This window comes from Oenanthe melanoleuca, chromosome 1 (genome assembly GCF_029582105.1).
Source record: "Oenanthe melanoleuca isolate GR-GAL-2019-014 chromosome 1, OMel1.0, whole genome shotgun sequence".
Classification (NCBI taxonomy): Eukaryota; Metazoa; Chordata; class Aves; order Passeriformes; family Muscicapidae; genus Oenanthe; species Oenanthe melanoleuca.
The window spans coordinates 95,322,083-95,339,288 of NC_079333.1; the positions used below are offsets into that span (position 1 = coordinate 95,322,083).

At 40.6% G+C, this 17,206-nt stretch overlaps 1 protein-coding gene across 2 annotated transcripts in view; it reads right to left on the bottom strand.

Moving 5' to 3' along the window:
* The window catches only part of CLTRN (collectrin, amino acid transport regulator), a 29,292-nt gene extending 12,144 nt beyond the window's left edge, over positions 1–17,148 (bottom strand). Inside the window, exons 1-3 of one of the 2 annotated variants that reach the window (XM_056506156.1) lie at positions 17,033–17,148; positions 9,944–10,002; positions 4,309–4,394 (exon numbers count right to left, since the gene is read on the bottom strand). In XM_056506156.1, coding sequence (XP_056362131.1) covers positions 4,309–4,394; positions 9,944–10,002; positions 17,033–17,144 — 257 coding nt within the window. In that variant the 5' untranslated portion in view covers positions 17,145–17,148. Of the gene's footprint in view, positions 1–4,308; positions 4,395–9,943; positions 10,003–10,355; positions 11,025–17,032 lie in introns of those variants that run through there. The other variant, XM_056506244.1, reaches the window with a different exon arrangement.
* Between the last annotated feature and the right edge of the window lie 58 nt (positions 17,149–17,206).

Here is a 17,206-nt window from a genome sequence, read left to right on the forward strand (position 1 = left end):
TAGCAGATAAAGCTGTCAGTCACCACAGGGCTAGTATCTCTCTGTAGAACAACCAGCACTGAAACAAGGGGCAGCAAGGATTGCATTAGGATATGTAAATTTGGCTTCTTTTATTTTCACTGTTGTTTCTAAAATCCCTCTCAGTTACAAGCATCCAAACTCTGGTTTCACCGTTGCCACTTTTTCATCAGTGGATTACAAATGCTATAAACCCTTCCAGGCCCCAAAGAGAATAATCCCACTCATGACAAGTTCAAAGGGGATGAATAAATACAGACTGATTCAACAAGCACCAATGTGGCAACTTCTGTGCAGTGGTGCACATTTTTTTTCTCCCATGCCATTTGCTTGCAGGTTTGATTCACAACACAGAGAACCATTGCAATTATGCTGTCACACTGTATGAATCTGAGAAACCTGGCTTCTCCAGGCACTGACAAAGTGTATGTGTAAATATATATGTGGACATTTTTTCCTTTCCTTAGCAGTTGATAGACTTTTGACACGGGATTATAGGAGACTGTTATCATCAAAATGACAAGATCCTGGTTTGGCCTTATGGCACCATGGCAAAAGTCCAAAATTGCATTTCCTTTAATATACCTGTGAGTAGAGTGGAGGAAACCCTGGAAATGCCTTGGCCTGAAACACCATCATTGCTCCTTATAGAGATTTAAATGATTGTTTAGGGGTAAGAAAGAGCTGTCAGAGAGGAGCTGAGTGCCCACAATGGCTGTTAGCTCATGAAAGAACCACAGTTCCAAGTCCCAGGTGCCTATCTCCAGCTCTCCCAAAAGCATCATGCCTCTTTCAACACTGGACTCTGCAGCTGCTCCTGCAAAGGAACATTATTTTCTTCCCAGGAGCCATGGGATCACCTTGATTTAACAACTTTACTCCAGACTCTTATTTTGTTGTTCTAAATGGTCACAATATATTTAGCATCAAAATAGCCTGTCTTAAGATGGATAATGTTGATGAATTTTTTAATGGTCACTTCATAAGGAAAATTTCAGCTTTTTTTATCTATAAACGGGGGGAAGATGTACCAAAAGTAGATCCTGTTATTTGAATGAAAACAAATGTGTTGACATTCTTTCTGCTCTAAAGATTAACTAGTCTCAGGCCCAAAAGAGATGCATATTATTTCAAATGAGTCACAGATTAGAGAAACCAGGATTACTAACACAGGCCTCAATAACAATTTTTTAACACTGAGAGATCAAAGGTTGGCTTACGTAGTTCATGATCATATGTATTGAGAATCAATTGAAAGCCCATATATAAAGCAGGAAATAATGGGGTATTAATTCTCCACTGAAAAAGAAGTATTTATTTGTATCTATATTAATAGTTACTGAGTAATTTGATTGATTGTACCTTTCTTCTGTTTTGTGCAAACTTGAAAATTTGACAAGCCTTTCAAACATTAAACACTGCTCCATGATTTATTAAATTTCAGTTTGGAAATTAACTTTAGAGAACTTGAGATGTGAGGTGCAACCCTCCCCATTCTATGCTGGGTCACTCAGTGGTTACACAAGGGCAACAACAGCATCAACTGCTAATTGCAGCAGCACATTGAAACGCTTGTCATCACAGGCTGGCTTTTATCCAGCTTCAGAAACCTAACAAGAGGTGACTTTAAATATCAAAAATGATGGTGTAGACTGCAACAATGGTTATCTTGATCCACCAGACAAATTATTTTGGTGCCTGATACAGCTTGCTGAAGTTAATGGCATTTGTGTCTCATGTGGAAGTTAGTCGTGGCTGGGAGTTACTTCAAGGTTGTGGGTGTGCTTGAAATTAATGGGATTTTAAGGGGGAGGTCTGTCACATCCTGGCTATGGCCATGTGCATAATTTATACCCTGGTGAACCAGTACTTAGTTATGTAAAATGATAGTGATTTTTTTCATATGTTTTATTTTGACAAAAAACTGCAATTAATCAGATGCAAAATTTCCATAAGTTTAGACGCTACCAGAACGCAGTCACAGGCAATTTGTTTGTTCTTATATGACAGAATAATTGGTCATTGGTCTTTCATATCTCCTGAAGAAAATCTGTTGATATTTTCCTGCAAAAGCTCATGTAGTGAAAAGTAATTTATTTGCCAGCAGTGCAATGTAATTTATTTGCTACAAGCTCCTGCTTGTGCCTCCTTGTTCACCACAGTGAAGTCTCTTGACCAGCTCTGCCAGGGTGCTGTTCCTGTGTACAGCATGCTGCTGTTCCCTTTGGGATGCTGGCTCCTCCATGCCTGCTGCAGAGGGGATGGAGCAGGACTGCACTTCTTCCTTCCAGCTGCCAGCCATAAAGGTGGGGTGTTATTTTCAGGACATCTAACAGGATGGAGGCTTTCACAGCCTTCCTGCTCCCCTGTAACAGGCAGATTATTTGAGGTGTACTGGGAGGTTCATCTAGTCTCTCCATCACTCAGCGGGGACTGTGAGGTCCCTTGGGATTTGAGAGATCTGTGCATAGTAAATTCCTCAGCCTGTTGCCTAGGAAGTTGTGCCATATCTCAGAACTGCACAGCTCTCCTTCAGATGACATGCTGTCTATAATGACCCCAAAGGTGTCTCTAAGTCCTACATGAGTTATCAGTTATATCTCCAACATATACCCCATGAGGGGTGTACCCAAGTTATACCCCATGAGAATGTCTGATACCATCTTAAAAAGAGGTAAAGATACCCACAGCTGTCTGATTCCAAATATTATACTGACTTTTCTGACCAACTTAGTAGCAGGGAATTATTGATATGTGTAACACCACCTCCAAACTGGAGTAACACTGGCATCATCATATTTGTCCATAGGGTAAACTCTCTAGATAGGAAACTGAATTGAGTATAAATTCTATGATTGCCCATAGTGGGAACAGATAAATACCATTAAAACTTATACTCCTTCCATACTGGCTTGATTTTTTTCCCATTCCTGCAGCAATCTTATTTAATATGCAGAAAAACAAAGAGCTTGAACAGGAAAAAGATCACTTGCTTCTGACACAGGATTTTTGCTGTGTGAAAGTAGCATGACTTTGAAGGAAGAGAATAATAATTTTAAAAAAGGACCCAGAACTACAATAAGTATACAAAACTGAATCTTTATGGATCAGATGCTGAATGAAAATTCTGCTGTCTTGAAAATCTGAGAAAATGTCCTACATAATCATCTGTAATTAGCATGTATCTTGAACTCATTTTTTAAAGTGCCATTTTAATTGGGTTGAGTAGCACACTTGACTGTTTTTGTTAAGCTTGATGTAACAGCTCTTTTGCTCAAAGGAGACCACTTCTGAGGAATAAAAATGAAACAGCAGGAATCAAACACTCCTGTCACATAGAGGGGGAAATCCCTTTTGACTTAAAGAAGTACTGTAGCCACAATAATCATCATGTGACTAAAGTTAACTAATATATTTTCAAATGTGAAATATGCTTCACCTGATGCAATGACAGCCTGAAGCAGTTTTATTTTTAAGTCAATTGAAAACCCTATCTTTGTTAGCCTACCAGAACCATCAATCTTTCATTTCAGATTGAAAAACAATGAAAAAAATAACAGGCCTATGGAAATGCACTTACAAGGTTTTTCATTTAAGAAAGACAAGAACATCGTGGAAATACAGCTTGCTAAGTGCTCTGTCTAATCTGGTATCTGATTTCATAGAGTAGCAAGGATCAGCAGCCTGAAAAGAATATTCAATACCTCAGGGTAGATTTAATCCCAAAACCAATTAAAGGCTGATTTCTATCTGCACTGCAACATCTGAAACTTCTTGATGGTAGGTAACTCAACTGCTGTGATATCAGGGATAGGAACACCCAGCAGAGCACAGCACTGGCACAGCTATCCACCTCCCAGGGCTCTGAGTCAGCTCATCTTCAGCACACTGCTGAAGCTGAGCTCTATGGAAGCATGCACCAGAGCTGCTTACTCAAAGATCTGTGCTGCCTTTCCTGACCTCCCAGTGTGTCCCTTCACCTCCTCCCAGTATGGTCTCTAGGAGGTGTCAAATCTTCCTGCTGCATTCTGCTGAATGTGAACCGGCACCATCCCCTGAGATCCACAGCTGTGTCACTTCACATCCACAGGGATACTGGTTCAAAGACTGAACATTGCTTAAGATGGAGACAGTGTGATGTTGAATAAGTATCTGGGTGTCAGAAGTACACTGGAACAGCCTGCTTTCAGAATCTCTACATAATGATTTCTACAGCTCAGCACAGCAGAGGACAGGTCACTACATGCAGCACTGTTAATATGTATAAGGCAAATCCAAGCAGATGCTTACTGAGTTGTGCTCTTGCTGGAATATCTTCTCATTGCAAAAGCCACCATTGCTTTGAAGAGGTATTCTTCATTAGCATCCCAGACATACTGTAAAGGAAGATGGAAAATAATTAGTTTCAGCACCAGTGTTGGCAGTACAGAGAGGGAAAAGAGTTGCTGAACTTGAAATGCTGTTCTTGATCAAGAAAATGAATAAATTCTCTGGTTGTGCTAAGAAAACAAATTCCCATTGTTTGGTATGAACAAAGGACTTTGTCTAATGGGGGGGAAAAGTGCAATATAAACTGCAAAGAACGTTTCCAAAAATTGAATTAACTGAATATTTCTGAAAGCTGACTAAACTGGAGATGTAAAGTTTATTATACCAAAGACTAGGCATATTACTAGAATTCTCCCCACACAGCTGCACTCGTGGCCTTGCCTCTTTTGCTGGAGAAACTCAGTTAAAGTAGAAGGTTTAATCCACCTTAAAAGACTATTTGGCTCTGGCCAAAAATAATAGTAAAAAACCCTAATGTTTAAGGTGGTCTCTGGGAGTTGGACATTAGGACACCAGGAAATAAACTGAGATTGCAGCCTCATTGCTGCACACTGTCCTGATTACAAGAAGACTCAACTATACTACAAATTATTATACTGCATGTGAGACAAAAGAAAGAAAATAGCATCCTTACTATTTCAATAAGAAGAAGAATGTAGGCTCCAAAAACTGTTCTCTGTTGTCTTGATGGAAAATCATGCTTTCGTAATTTAAGTTTTCTGAGACAGCTTCACTAGGTTCCCCTGGGCTTTCATTCACATATGCAATTCTAATGACCTGTAAGAACTGCACCTATTACATTTTTATAACAGGAGCTGTGACTGAGGCATACTGATTAAATTTCTTCCCCTTTCAGCAGATTACAAAGATTATTAGTTTCTTGGAATTATATTCAGGGAGGTTAGAAACAGCTTTCTTCAGTCAGTCAGAACACAAATCTAATCTTTAACTTTCCACATTAAAAAAATCTGCCTAATCATCCAAACCAGAAACCCAGTGGTCTGGACACTTCACTTAGCTGTCAACTTGGACCTACTTTTTCAAGGTCCATTCAAAAAACAGCAATGTACCTCAAAAAAAAAAAAAAAAAAAAAGAAAAAGAGAATCCAACTTCTAGGTATCTGCAGCCCTTATGTTGTACTAGCATCCTGGGAAATCGAACAGGGAAGGGTGCAGTCATTTAAAGGACAGAAAGTGATCTTGTTTATCATCCCTAGATGAATGTTGAGTGAGATGGGCTCTCTGAGATGAGGTAGGACAGGGACAAGAAAGCTGAAGCAGCAGACAACTTGAGCAGCATTAAAGTGCAGCTGCACTGCTGAGAACCTGGGTTCTGACTCACCACTCCTGCCTCGTGAATGAAGGGGATTGTGAGCATAATATGATAATGTTTTCCAACCTGGGAACTTAAACTGAAAAAACATAAATTGAGAAACTCTGGAAAAAAAAATTGTCAAAGTTTGTGTTTATCCCGCTGCACTGATGAAAATGTGACAGTAATGAGAGCAACTAGTACTGAAAGAAAAAGAGATCGTGTAGTGAAGGTATTAATACAAATCAAAGCCATAGAACTATTTTTCATCATTTTAAAGATATCTGTATTTAAACCATGAAGCACAATTTGCAGTACTAAAAGGGAAGATCTTTTTTCTGTGTGTGGCACTATTGACTGAATCCCTTCATGACATGTGTAGTCTTTAAGAACAGGTCCAAAAGGACAGAAAAAATGTAATTTGTCAGCCAGTGGATTAAACCAGCTGTATAGATAATTTAATCAGTTGTGTTGAAAATGGATAATGGTGAAGCACAATCCATTTCATGCTCACATGGACACAAATACAATGCAGCACTACCAAGTACATGTACTCAGTATGTTTATGTTTAGTGCAATGCATCTATATATGCAGGATTTGTCACAGCTCTCATAAATAATGCAGTAGCCTAGCACATCTTTAAGTCAGCGTAACAAAAGGGTATCTCAAATCAGGGAAGATAACTTGTTCTGAGGAATTCCAGGCCCAGTTGAAAGAGTAGACACTTGAAAAGAGACAGAATAAACAGAAAACTGTGAGGAAGAGAGGGAGGAGACTGGCGGAGAAAGCTCAGCAGAAATCAGGTGTCTGCCTGAGTCAGGAGAAGATATTGCAGACAACATTCTGGGCAGAAGGGCAAGAAGCCCCAAGGAAATGGAGAGAAACAGGAAGTAAAGGAGATGGAGATGGCTGTGGGCTCCAGGTGAACATGACTGCATACAGGAATATACAAGGGGGAAGCAACATAATGAGGATGAAAAGTAAGGCAAGAACAAGTTTTAGCTAACAAACTGTATGAACTCAGGACAGGTGGGCATGAATTTCCAGAAAACAGTTTCTAATGAGCAGCTTTCTCTAATTAGAGGTGCAAAGAAATCTTGAATGATTTGGATTGGAAGGGACTCTAAAGATCATCTAATTCAAACTCTCCTGCCATAGGCACCCTCCACTAGACCTGATTCGTTCTAGTATGGGGTTTTATCATCATCTTTATCCTCCAAATGCATCAGAGGGAGTGCAGCTGATGACTGAGGATGTCATTGCAGTGCAGTTATCGATGCACACTTTCTGCTACTCTATGGGAATCTTTAAGTATCATTTGCAACCACATTTAAATATCATTTTCAACCACATGCTGTAAACATAACTGTTATCAATTAAACACTACATGATGGTATCAGTACTGTTAAATTTACCATCTTCATCTTCAGGTTGCTGATGGGGTGAAAAAGACAAATTTTAAGATATGAGAATATATTATCAGAAGGTTGCTCTGACCAACCTGACCTGATTTCAGTGTTGAGCTGGCTTTGAGCAGGAGAGGACTAGGGACCATCCAAAAGCTCTCCCCTCCTGAATGGTTCGGTGCTTAACTACACAGCCATTCAGACTGCAGAGTGGCTACAGACACAAAAACACACTTCTGGATCCTGTTTGGTGACAAAACACGAGGTGCTTTGTCTCCTCTTCATCCTCTACCCTGGAAGCAGCCTGAATACATGAGCCAGAAGGGAAGTGCACTGTCTACTTCAGCTAGCTGCGGTCCCTGAGGTGCCAACTCTGTGACTCTTATGGCTAAAATGAGTGGTGACACCAAGTTACACAGACTTGTCAGTGCCCATCACTTCTTCTCACTCTCTAGTTGCCTCTGTCCCTTCTGAATTAACTCTCTATCCCTCTACTGGCCCCATGAACAGAAAGAAACTAGTGACTAGCAGCTATTCCAGAAGCCACTCATAAAGTCAAAATCATCCTCAGGGAGACTCATAAATCACCTTCCATTTCAGCCTACAGGCACTGTGTTTCCTCCCATGGATTAGCAAACATTATCTCTATCAAGTACACCCATTATTTGCAAATCAAATGGTAATGGCTAAACACCTACTGCATCAGAGCTGCTCTTTTCAGCTCCATTGTGATAAGAACTAAATAAATACACTAAATGGAACTTCTTGCCTCAGAGTACAGCTTACCCAGTAAACAAGTTAAAAAATGATGCCCTGTTTGCATCACCTCACATATAGGGGATGACATGCACCATGTGAAAAGCTGCACCAACCTATTTCCCCTGAATGTGCACTGGAATTATCCTGCCATTCCTAGAGAAGGGCTTTCTGTTATCATGGAGCTTGAAGTGACATGGAAATGAACTAAGTTGAGTGTGTCCTACTGTGACAATGACAATATTACACTTTTCTTTGCTAAAATAAATAAATAACCCAAAGAAGTAAAGTGCCCCAAATTCAGTAATGAAAATGAATTTCAGTTTCATACTAGTTTCAGTTTTCATTTTCCGTCATTCACAGAGAAAACTGCAATGGCTGTGAATAGGAACTACTACTACCTGTGTACTTAATAAATTGTTTATAATTTGTGGATGATTTTCTGAAATTGGCATCATACCAATTTCAGCAAGCTGTTGTTCTAAAATGCTGTTCTTGATTGTCCCATTCTTTGAGCTTTCACACACTTTGTTATATGACATAAACTACTACAAAAAAACAATAGAATCCTCAGTTTTTGCTTTTCTTCTAGCAATACAAAGTGCCTTAGAGGGTAATGATTTGTCTCATACCTTTTTGAATAAAAAACAAACAGAAAAAAAAAAGATCAAACAACCTCTCCTTATTTTACTACAGCTGGAAAAGGAAAGGTAGTAAAAAACAGCATTACTGGGAAGTGCAATTTTTGTTCTTTGCTACTATGTTGAACCAAGATTATATCTAAATATTAGCAGTTATCATCAAGAGGAGTTTTAATAATTATATTGACATATGTTCAGCAATAATATTACACTATTTTTAATAATAATTAAAAAGAAAAAAAACCCAGGCTTACTGTTTAATTAAAGTCTTTCACCCAAGAGAATTGACTACACTATGAATTTTGAGACATTTACTTTAGCAGGTATCTTGAATACTTCTTCGTACTTTGTCTGGTTTATGAAATTACCAGTGAAAGGTAGGTCCCTGCTAATGTTAAATTACCTGATCTTTCAGGGTAATTTTAGAACAGCTTCTACAGTCACAGAGAGTTTCTTGTACCACTAGTCTTTTAAAACAAGTAACCTACTGCTTTTTCTTTCCCAGGGCTCATAACGTCATCAGACACCAGACTTACAGTGGATGTGACTGTCCAGGATGTTTCATACCTAATTATCTGCTGAGCCCTGTTAGCAAGCTGCAGATTTCCTCTAAGTATTCAAAAGTACTAACAAAATACTGGGCTCTTGACATATTATATAGTGCCTTAGATCAGACAGTACCTGATCTAGTGTCCCATTTTTTTATGTAATGTCCCATTCTTTGAGCTTTCATACACTTTGTTGTATGACATAAACAATTACAAAAAAACCAACTGACTACTCAGTCATTGCTTTTTTCTAGCAATACAAAGTGCCTTCTAATCTAATGTCATCTAATGTCCCAATCTCTTATGTATCTCTCATTGTTCACACCAGTATTTCTACATTAAGCCCAAAGATCTGAATTAAGCCAAAGCCTTTCAGTCCTCATGAGACAGCCTGTGCATCACAGGCAGAGAAGAATGGCCACTATCTGATGCCCTCCATTAGCAGGGAATTGATGAGACATGGTTGAATGATCTCTACAGTTAATGCTTGTCTGAGAGCCTAATATAAAGTCCCATTTCATAAAGACCTAAAAATCTTTTCCTGCTTCCCTTCCTAGACACGCTTGACTTTACAATTAGGACTCTTGAGCAGAAGTGCTTTTCCCAAAATACAAACTTACATTTATGCAGCACTTCTCATGCATAAAGTGTAACATCCTTACCACTTTTCCAAGTGGAAAAAAAATAAAACTTCGACAGAAAATTTTCTTTATGAACAAGAAAGCTTTATATTTCTCTTAAAGGATGCCATTTTAAGGAGTGGGCCAGCCAAATGTCAAGAAATGGATGCCTGGATCAGGACTTCAGCAAACTGTTACAATTAACACTGCAGAACAAATCGCTTGTGTGGCATGCAGAAATTTTATAGTATATATTACTTCTATTTTGGCAGATATTGAATTAGGAAGAATATGTGAAAACATTTTACTTACTGCATTATCTCCCAAAGCTGTTTTGATACTAATCCGTACTTTGAAAGCATTCTGTGCATCTGACACAAAGAGAAAAAAGCAAACATACATTGATAGTCACTCAAAATTGGATTTTAAATCATTTATTTCACAAATGTTTCTAAATCGGACTTAAGAAATCACCCACTTAGGAGAACAGAAGCTACTTGCATGAAAAAAATGCCCTACAGAGTCTCAATGAGGTCTACCTCTTTAAGTGAGACCAACTTCCATACTTAATTTGCAAACTCATAAAAGAACTGAATGCTCAGCATTTCAATCTTCAAACTGAAGACAACCAGTTAAAATAAAAATCTTAGAATCTGGCAGCTTTGTAGTCTAAACTAATAGCTACTTTACCTTAAGAGGGATGGGAATCAGCTCCAAATCTTACCTGGCTTGCAGAGCTCAGCATGAGCAATGGCAACTACAGAGAATATAAGCAGCAAAGCCCGTAACATCCCGTCAGCATGGAAAGGTTGAGGCAAAAAGAAGTGAGTCTCCCTTGTAAAGCACTCTTAAACTTTGTGTGACCCAGGATTAAAGCATCAGCAGCACAAGTGAGCGACCAAGTAAAAGGTTTAATAATTAACCCCCGTTATTTTAGCTAAAAACAGGCACTAGAAACAACTGTCTTCTGTTAGTTATTTACTACCTTTCTCTGTAGTAAAAAAAAAAAAAAAAAAAAAAAAAAGCTGCAACAAGTATTTAATTTTCCTTCTTCCTTTTTAGAAAAACATAACATTTTACAGAGTGCTCCAGGCCAACCTTTTTTTCTCACAGGTGAGGTGTCAGACACACGAAGTGTCTGTGGGATGTCACACCAGAGCAGCTGCCAACTGTTATGCTCAGCAGGCAAATCAGAAGCTTGGCTGCAACTAGATCCCAAAGGAAGCTGCCACCTGTCTTCCATGGGAAACTGTCTGGCCCCTCTGAGAGTCCTTAAGGATAAAGTAAGACTGGGCACGCTTTTCACCCCACCAAAAGAAATGTGTGATGAATACAGAGTACCTGAACCCAAAAAACAGGGCTCAGGCATTGCCTCTGACTTGCCTTTGAACTCACAGCACTTGGGAAGGGCTACCCTGATGGGCACAGCGCCGTGTTCCCCCAGCCCCACCCCAGCCCCACTCCTGAGTCTTGCCTCACACCCAGCAGAGCAAATCCCATATCTGAGGCATTGCTTTGTATGAAAAGAACTGTTACATGTAGGGAGAAATACTTTTTTCCTGTCAGAGGTTGCTTGTTATGGAAGCAACTAGGATAAGCAGAGGTGCAATGAAGAACTGAGTAGGAAGCATGTTGAAAAGGAACATATTCTTGTTTGGTAGACATAGCCCACTGTGTATTTGTGTACACACACATATGGAAATATTTTAATGTACTCTGCACTATTAATAAAATGTTCACCAAGACAAATAAATAAATGTGGAGGAAAAACAATTCAGAAACTGAAATGTCATGCAGGTATTTGAACAGTCTCTGCAATCTAGGCAGCAAGACAGGATTAATTTATTTCATTCTGTTGCTGTACTCATCCTGTAGCCATTCTGATTAATGGTTAGTTCCTAGCTTGAAGATCGCTCCAGAATTACTTTCAGTTGTTCCTTTAGCACCAAGAAGTGCATCTTGAGATTGCAAACCTAAAGAGCTTCACACAAATGACAAACAGTGAGAAAATCTGACTTAACTGTGGGGCTGAACTTATGAAGAACAATAACCAATATTTACTGCATTAGATACTTGGACTCTGTGGTAACAGAGAACTTCCTGTTTCAGAACGTTAAACTATTTTCAGAAGCCACTGTTAAAGGACTTATTATCCCATCTTTAAAAGGCATTCACCAAGCTGATTCCCAGGCACCTCTTTACTCTCACTAGGCAACCCAGTCTGGGTACAAAACTACTGGATACATTATCTGCTTAGATGTTCAATCTGTGCCTATGAAAACAAAAAAGTGATGCATTCATTTCTAATGACAGCTTAAATTAACAGGCTATATATGCACATCAAAAGAAGCACACTGAAAATGTACAGATGTATGAAGGACTATCAGGTTTCTGTAGGATTTGTAACTTTAAAAAAATCTTAAAAGAATGTGAATGCAGTCAGTTTCATGGTAAATTCATGTGCATTGCTTCAATAGCAAACGCATGAACCTTTCTGCACCTTTGTGGGAAACACTGAAGAACTTGGGAAGAGAGAAGAAACGTGAAGCACTCTTTCCCTGCTGCCAGAAGGCAGATGGAACTGAGTGTGATACACAGCATAACCACTTCTCCCTGCTGCAGAACACCACAAATCAGTTCCTCCCCTCAGAATTGCACACAGCTGGTGTCAAAGTACTGCGAAGGCACACGACACCCAGCAGGAACACACTCAGAGGACATGACTGGATTCCCTGATCAGAGCTGCTGAATTCCAGCCAGGATGGCTGATTTTCCCCTATTTGTTTTGCTGGCAAGATGCAAGATAAATGACTTTTTTCCAGCAGAGAGGGGAGGAGGCCAGGAGAAACAGCAGTGTGATAAGCACCCCAGCTCAGAGCTCACAGGGAGAGCATCGTGCAGTTGCTATATCTGTGCACAGCAACGTGGATGTGTGCCAAATGTATCCAGCTGAAGGCCCATGTGAGTATCCAGTTGTACATGCAGAGTGCTGCATGCAAGCAACCAATTGCTACACATCTATAAATCTTCTCCCAAAGCCAGGATGTTTTTTAAATAAGCCAGGTGGGCATGCAAGACTACACCAGGCATTACTAGGAAGAGAACTGCTTCAAATTACTGGTGTTTTTAAATACTGCCTTAAAAAACACTGCAACTTTTCAGTTCACAAATTGAGTATATCTGTATAACCTAAAAAGACAGACAGACAGACATTCTGCCACTTTGTATCTTTGTAATAAATCTACATGCATGGATAACTTTCTGCCCAGCCTCTCTGCTCCCACTGTGGTCAGGTACACAGCACTGTTTAAGTATATCTGCATTTGTTTGCCAATGATCAATCAGTCAGGCATCAGTTTGCTCGAATAAATTACAATCATGCAAGGTATGTCATGCAAGGTATGTTCTTAACTGACTACTTTTTGAGGTGTTAGATTTCTAAGGAGTTCCTCTTTTATATTATCTTTATTTTTCTTAACTACTGTGGAGCTACAGGTCATAGCCATGAAGAATTTCATGCAAAATCTGCATTCCAGAAATATCACTCAACTAGTGCAAAGCATTATTTCTCTTCTTGTACCAAATTAATTTGTCTGCCTGGTTGAAATAAGAGTATCTTTTTTCAATGCTTTTGATCTACAGAAGTTCATGCATAATCTGTATGTACATATTTAAAAACACATTAAAATTTGGACTACCAAACAAATCAGGAGTGCAATTTCAAGAAAGCATATGACTTGATAAAACAAACGAACCCCCTCCATATTCTCCATGTGATTAGCAATGTACCTTTTCTGCTCTTTTCAATGCCTTTGAAATGGAAAATCCCAGGGAAGTAAAATATTGATAGCTATTGTAGAAGTTAATTAACAGCTATGACTAAACTTAAACTCAGTTTTCAAATCTGACAAATTAACAGTTTTAAACTCTGAGGAAGTTAATCTTTAGTCTCAAATAGTTGTGTCCAACTCTTAGGAGGAAAGAGTCAATGTGTGACTGTCAGCATTAGCCATTCATGGAAATGTACCTGGTGAACTACAGACCCAAACTGCAGTTGTGCACAGTGCTGTGCAGTTCCCTGGGTGCAGTGGAAATGGCAAACACTGCATGTCTCTTCCAGAAGACTTGGGGGAACAGAGTGTTGAATGAGAACTGCCACCACTGTCATCACTGTAAAGTGCAGAAGTGACTTGGCTGTCACCAAGTTTTTATCAGTGCTCACAGAAGCAGTGTGTGAGAAATCATTCAGCTCTCGAGACAGTCGTGCAGGTGTGGGAAAGATGCACTCCCCAGCATTCCCATATATCACCTTGGAATGGGTGGGAAGCACCAAGGACAACCCACAGCAGGGCAGGCACTGAGAGCGAGCAGTGACTTCCAGCACGGAGGGAGTGGGAGAATGATGCTGCTGCCACCACTTCAGCATCACATTTATTATACAAACAACATGCCAAGAAGTGTCAATGAAAACTGACCCATCCTAAACCCACACTTCCTGGATGTCTCCTACTTAGAACGCATTTTCTGGGTCCAACAAATCTAAGCTAGTGATCTGAGTCCCATTTCCCTTGTGTTCTCTTATTTCCATTTGCATCATCCGGTGGGAAAAAGAAGAGCTGTACGATTCCATGAGGAAAGGTACCACTCTTCTCCTGGAGCATGTAGCAAATATTATGGTAAGGAAAACTTTTACATAATCTGTATGCTTATTAAATGTATCTTTCTTTTTTCCACATAGGGCTTGGGCATACAAGCAGCATATCTGCTTATGTTAGTCTACAATGGCAGAAAATACAAGAAATGGAAACCAGAAGAGCCACAGGGAAAGGAAGTTCTAATGTGTGCCAAAGTCATTGCACAAAGTCAATGCAGAGCTGCTCTACAGTGCGTGCACAATTCTGTGCATACATTTTGAAAGACACACAGAGATTTACAGTGCAATGTGGAACATGCATGGTAGTTACTGCATGGTACATAACTACATGTTATAAGATAAAAGTTTCTCTGTCCTGGGCTATTCCATATAGTACAATCTGTGCATCCAATATTGACCTCATAATGGGGTTCACATGGTACTGGACCATGAAGGAGTATTTTTATTTTTCTTTAGAAAATATAGAAGAGTGAGTTCCACAACCTGAAGGCTGCCACAAAAATAAACTATGCTTGTGAAGGCCTGTGGTCTATAATTCCAGTGTACAGAATAGCAGCTACTGACTGGAATGCAGTATTACCTTGAGTATGTGAATGGCTCTTGCTTGGAATTGCTGTATCTTTTTCTTTCTGACACTGTATCAATTAAATGGTATGGAAGTCTGCACCTGGACTTGAAGATCAAGCTGCTATATTTGTATAAATTAATAAAAACAAACAAAATGGAGAAAATGTAACTATTGTACTCCCGTTTTGAAGAGAATGACAGATTTTTCCAGAATCATTATGAATATCTGTAATAGCTGTTATGTTTTTTATGAGATCCTACTTTAAATTGCTGAAATATACAAGCTTAAGATGGTGCCTTTCCCAAGAACATTGGAAAAATGCCATGTTGAAATGTAGCATACCAAAGAAAGAAATTATAGAATTTCTCAATTTAGACTCATAAATTGTTCAAAGGAAGGTAATTATGGCACTTCCTCTGTTGATGGGAGGGTTAAAGTTACAGTTATAATTTCCTAATGAAGTAAGATTATGAAACACATTTGGTTGTTTTTTTCAAAACTTTCATGGGTGTCAATAGTTCATCAGTTGTTAAATGCACAATACTGCCATCTTCTGTATACAAGAAACAGTAAATTATGTGTCATTTTACATGTATGTTCTGCACAAGGAACAGTGAAAGTACTACTGATGACAACTCCTTCATTTTAAGAGAGTCTAGGATCTGCCACACGGTTAAGCAGAGAGCTCATGGGCTGAATATTCATTGGTCAAATGGCAAATGTAACTGCTGACTATAGCAGTCACATGCTTGCTTTGAATAACTTCACTGAGCTTCAGAGTAAGAAAGAGGATACTCATTATGCTGCTAATGAACAGCACAGTCAATTAGTCAGATTTTGAGAGCCTGCTGTGGTGTGCTTCACCATCAGCAGCCCTGGCTGTTTCTGCAGTGTACTACCTCCAGGATACAGGAAATAAGCTCTACATTGTGGTTTAGGAGGATAATTTAGACCTTAATCAACAACGTACATTATTAATAGCTATGCAAAACATGCCCAAATGAAAGCTACAAACACACTGCCTCTGAAGGCTGCAATCTATCATTCCTGTCACAGAGGAATTGATTACTGGCAACTTGCACATTTCCACCCATCATACCCATGAGGGTTTGTGAGGAGTAGTTTCCTGCCATGAAATGCGTTTATAATCAGATCAGGTACTATGCCTCAGAGACGATGATGGGAGTACACCAGCAGTGTGAGCTAAATTGATCAATGTACTACACTGGTGTGGTGCTGCTGCTGGAACTGTGACTGGAACTGTGATTCCCCTCAGCTCCGAGAGGCTGTGGGGCAGGGCAGCCACACTCCCAGCAGCCAAGGAACACAATGGAAGTTCACCTCATGCAGGCACCGAACACCCCGCTCCCACACACAATTCCTGACACAACCAGGGCAGCTCATACAGAGCACAGGCTGTGGGCAGCAGTCACTGCCCGGAGCGTCACTCGGTACTGACATGTCCCCAGGCAAGCTCAGACACCACTGCACGGGCACCCAGCAGGGCTGAGGACTTCACAGTCAGGAAAGGCTGAGGGAATTTGGCCTGTCCAGCCTCGAGGAGACAGCTCAGAGGAGACCTCAACACATACTAACATCAAAAGGGAGTGTCCGAGGATGGATCCAGCGATGGATCGTATTCTTGGTGGTGCCGAGCAATAGAACAAGAGGCAACGGGCAGAAACTAATGCACAGGAAATTCCACCTAAACATGAGCAAGAACTTCTTTACTGTGTGTGACCAAGCAGCGGAAGAGATTGCCCAGAAAGGGTGTGCAGTCTCCTCACTGGAGATACTCAGGAAGCGTCGGGACACAGCCCTGCGCCCTGCGGTGGGCCTGTTTGAGCAGGGAGGTCGGAGCACTGATCCACTGCGGTCCCTTCCAACCTGACCCGCTGTGAATCTGTGACAAGGGAAGGTTCTGTGCACCCAACCTGACCCGCTGTGAATCTGTGGCAAGGGAAGGTTCTGTGCACCCAACCCGACCCATTCTGTGAATCTGTGGCAAGGGAAGGCTCTGTGCACTCCAACCTGACCCATTCTGTGAATCTGCGGCAAGGGAAGGTTCTGTGCACCCAACCTGACCCATTCTGTGAATCTGTGGCAAGGGAAGGTTCTGTGCACTCCAACCTGACCCATTCTGTGAATCTGTGGCAAGGGAAGGCTCTGTGCACCCAACCTGACCCATTCTGTGAATCTGTGGCTAAGGAAGGTTCTGTGCAGTCCCTCGCTCGCGGTCTTTGGGAGAGTTTGGTGAGTCGGGCCTGCCGGTGCCGCCGGTGCCGCGCCATCCCCGCCGCCCCTCAGCCCCGCACAGGGCGCGCTCCCCGCCCCGCGCGCGCCCGCCGGAACC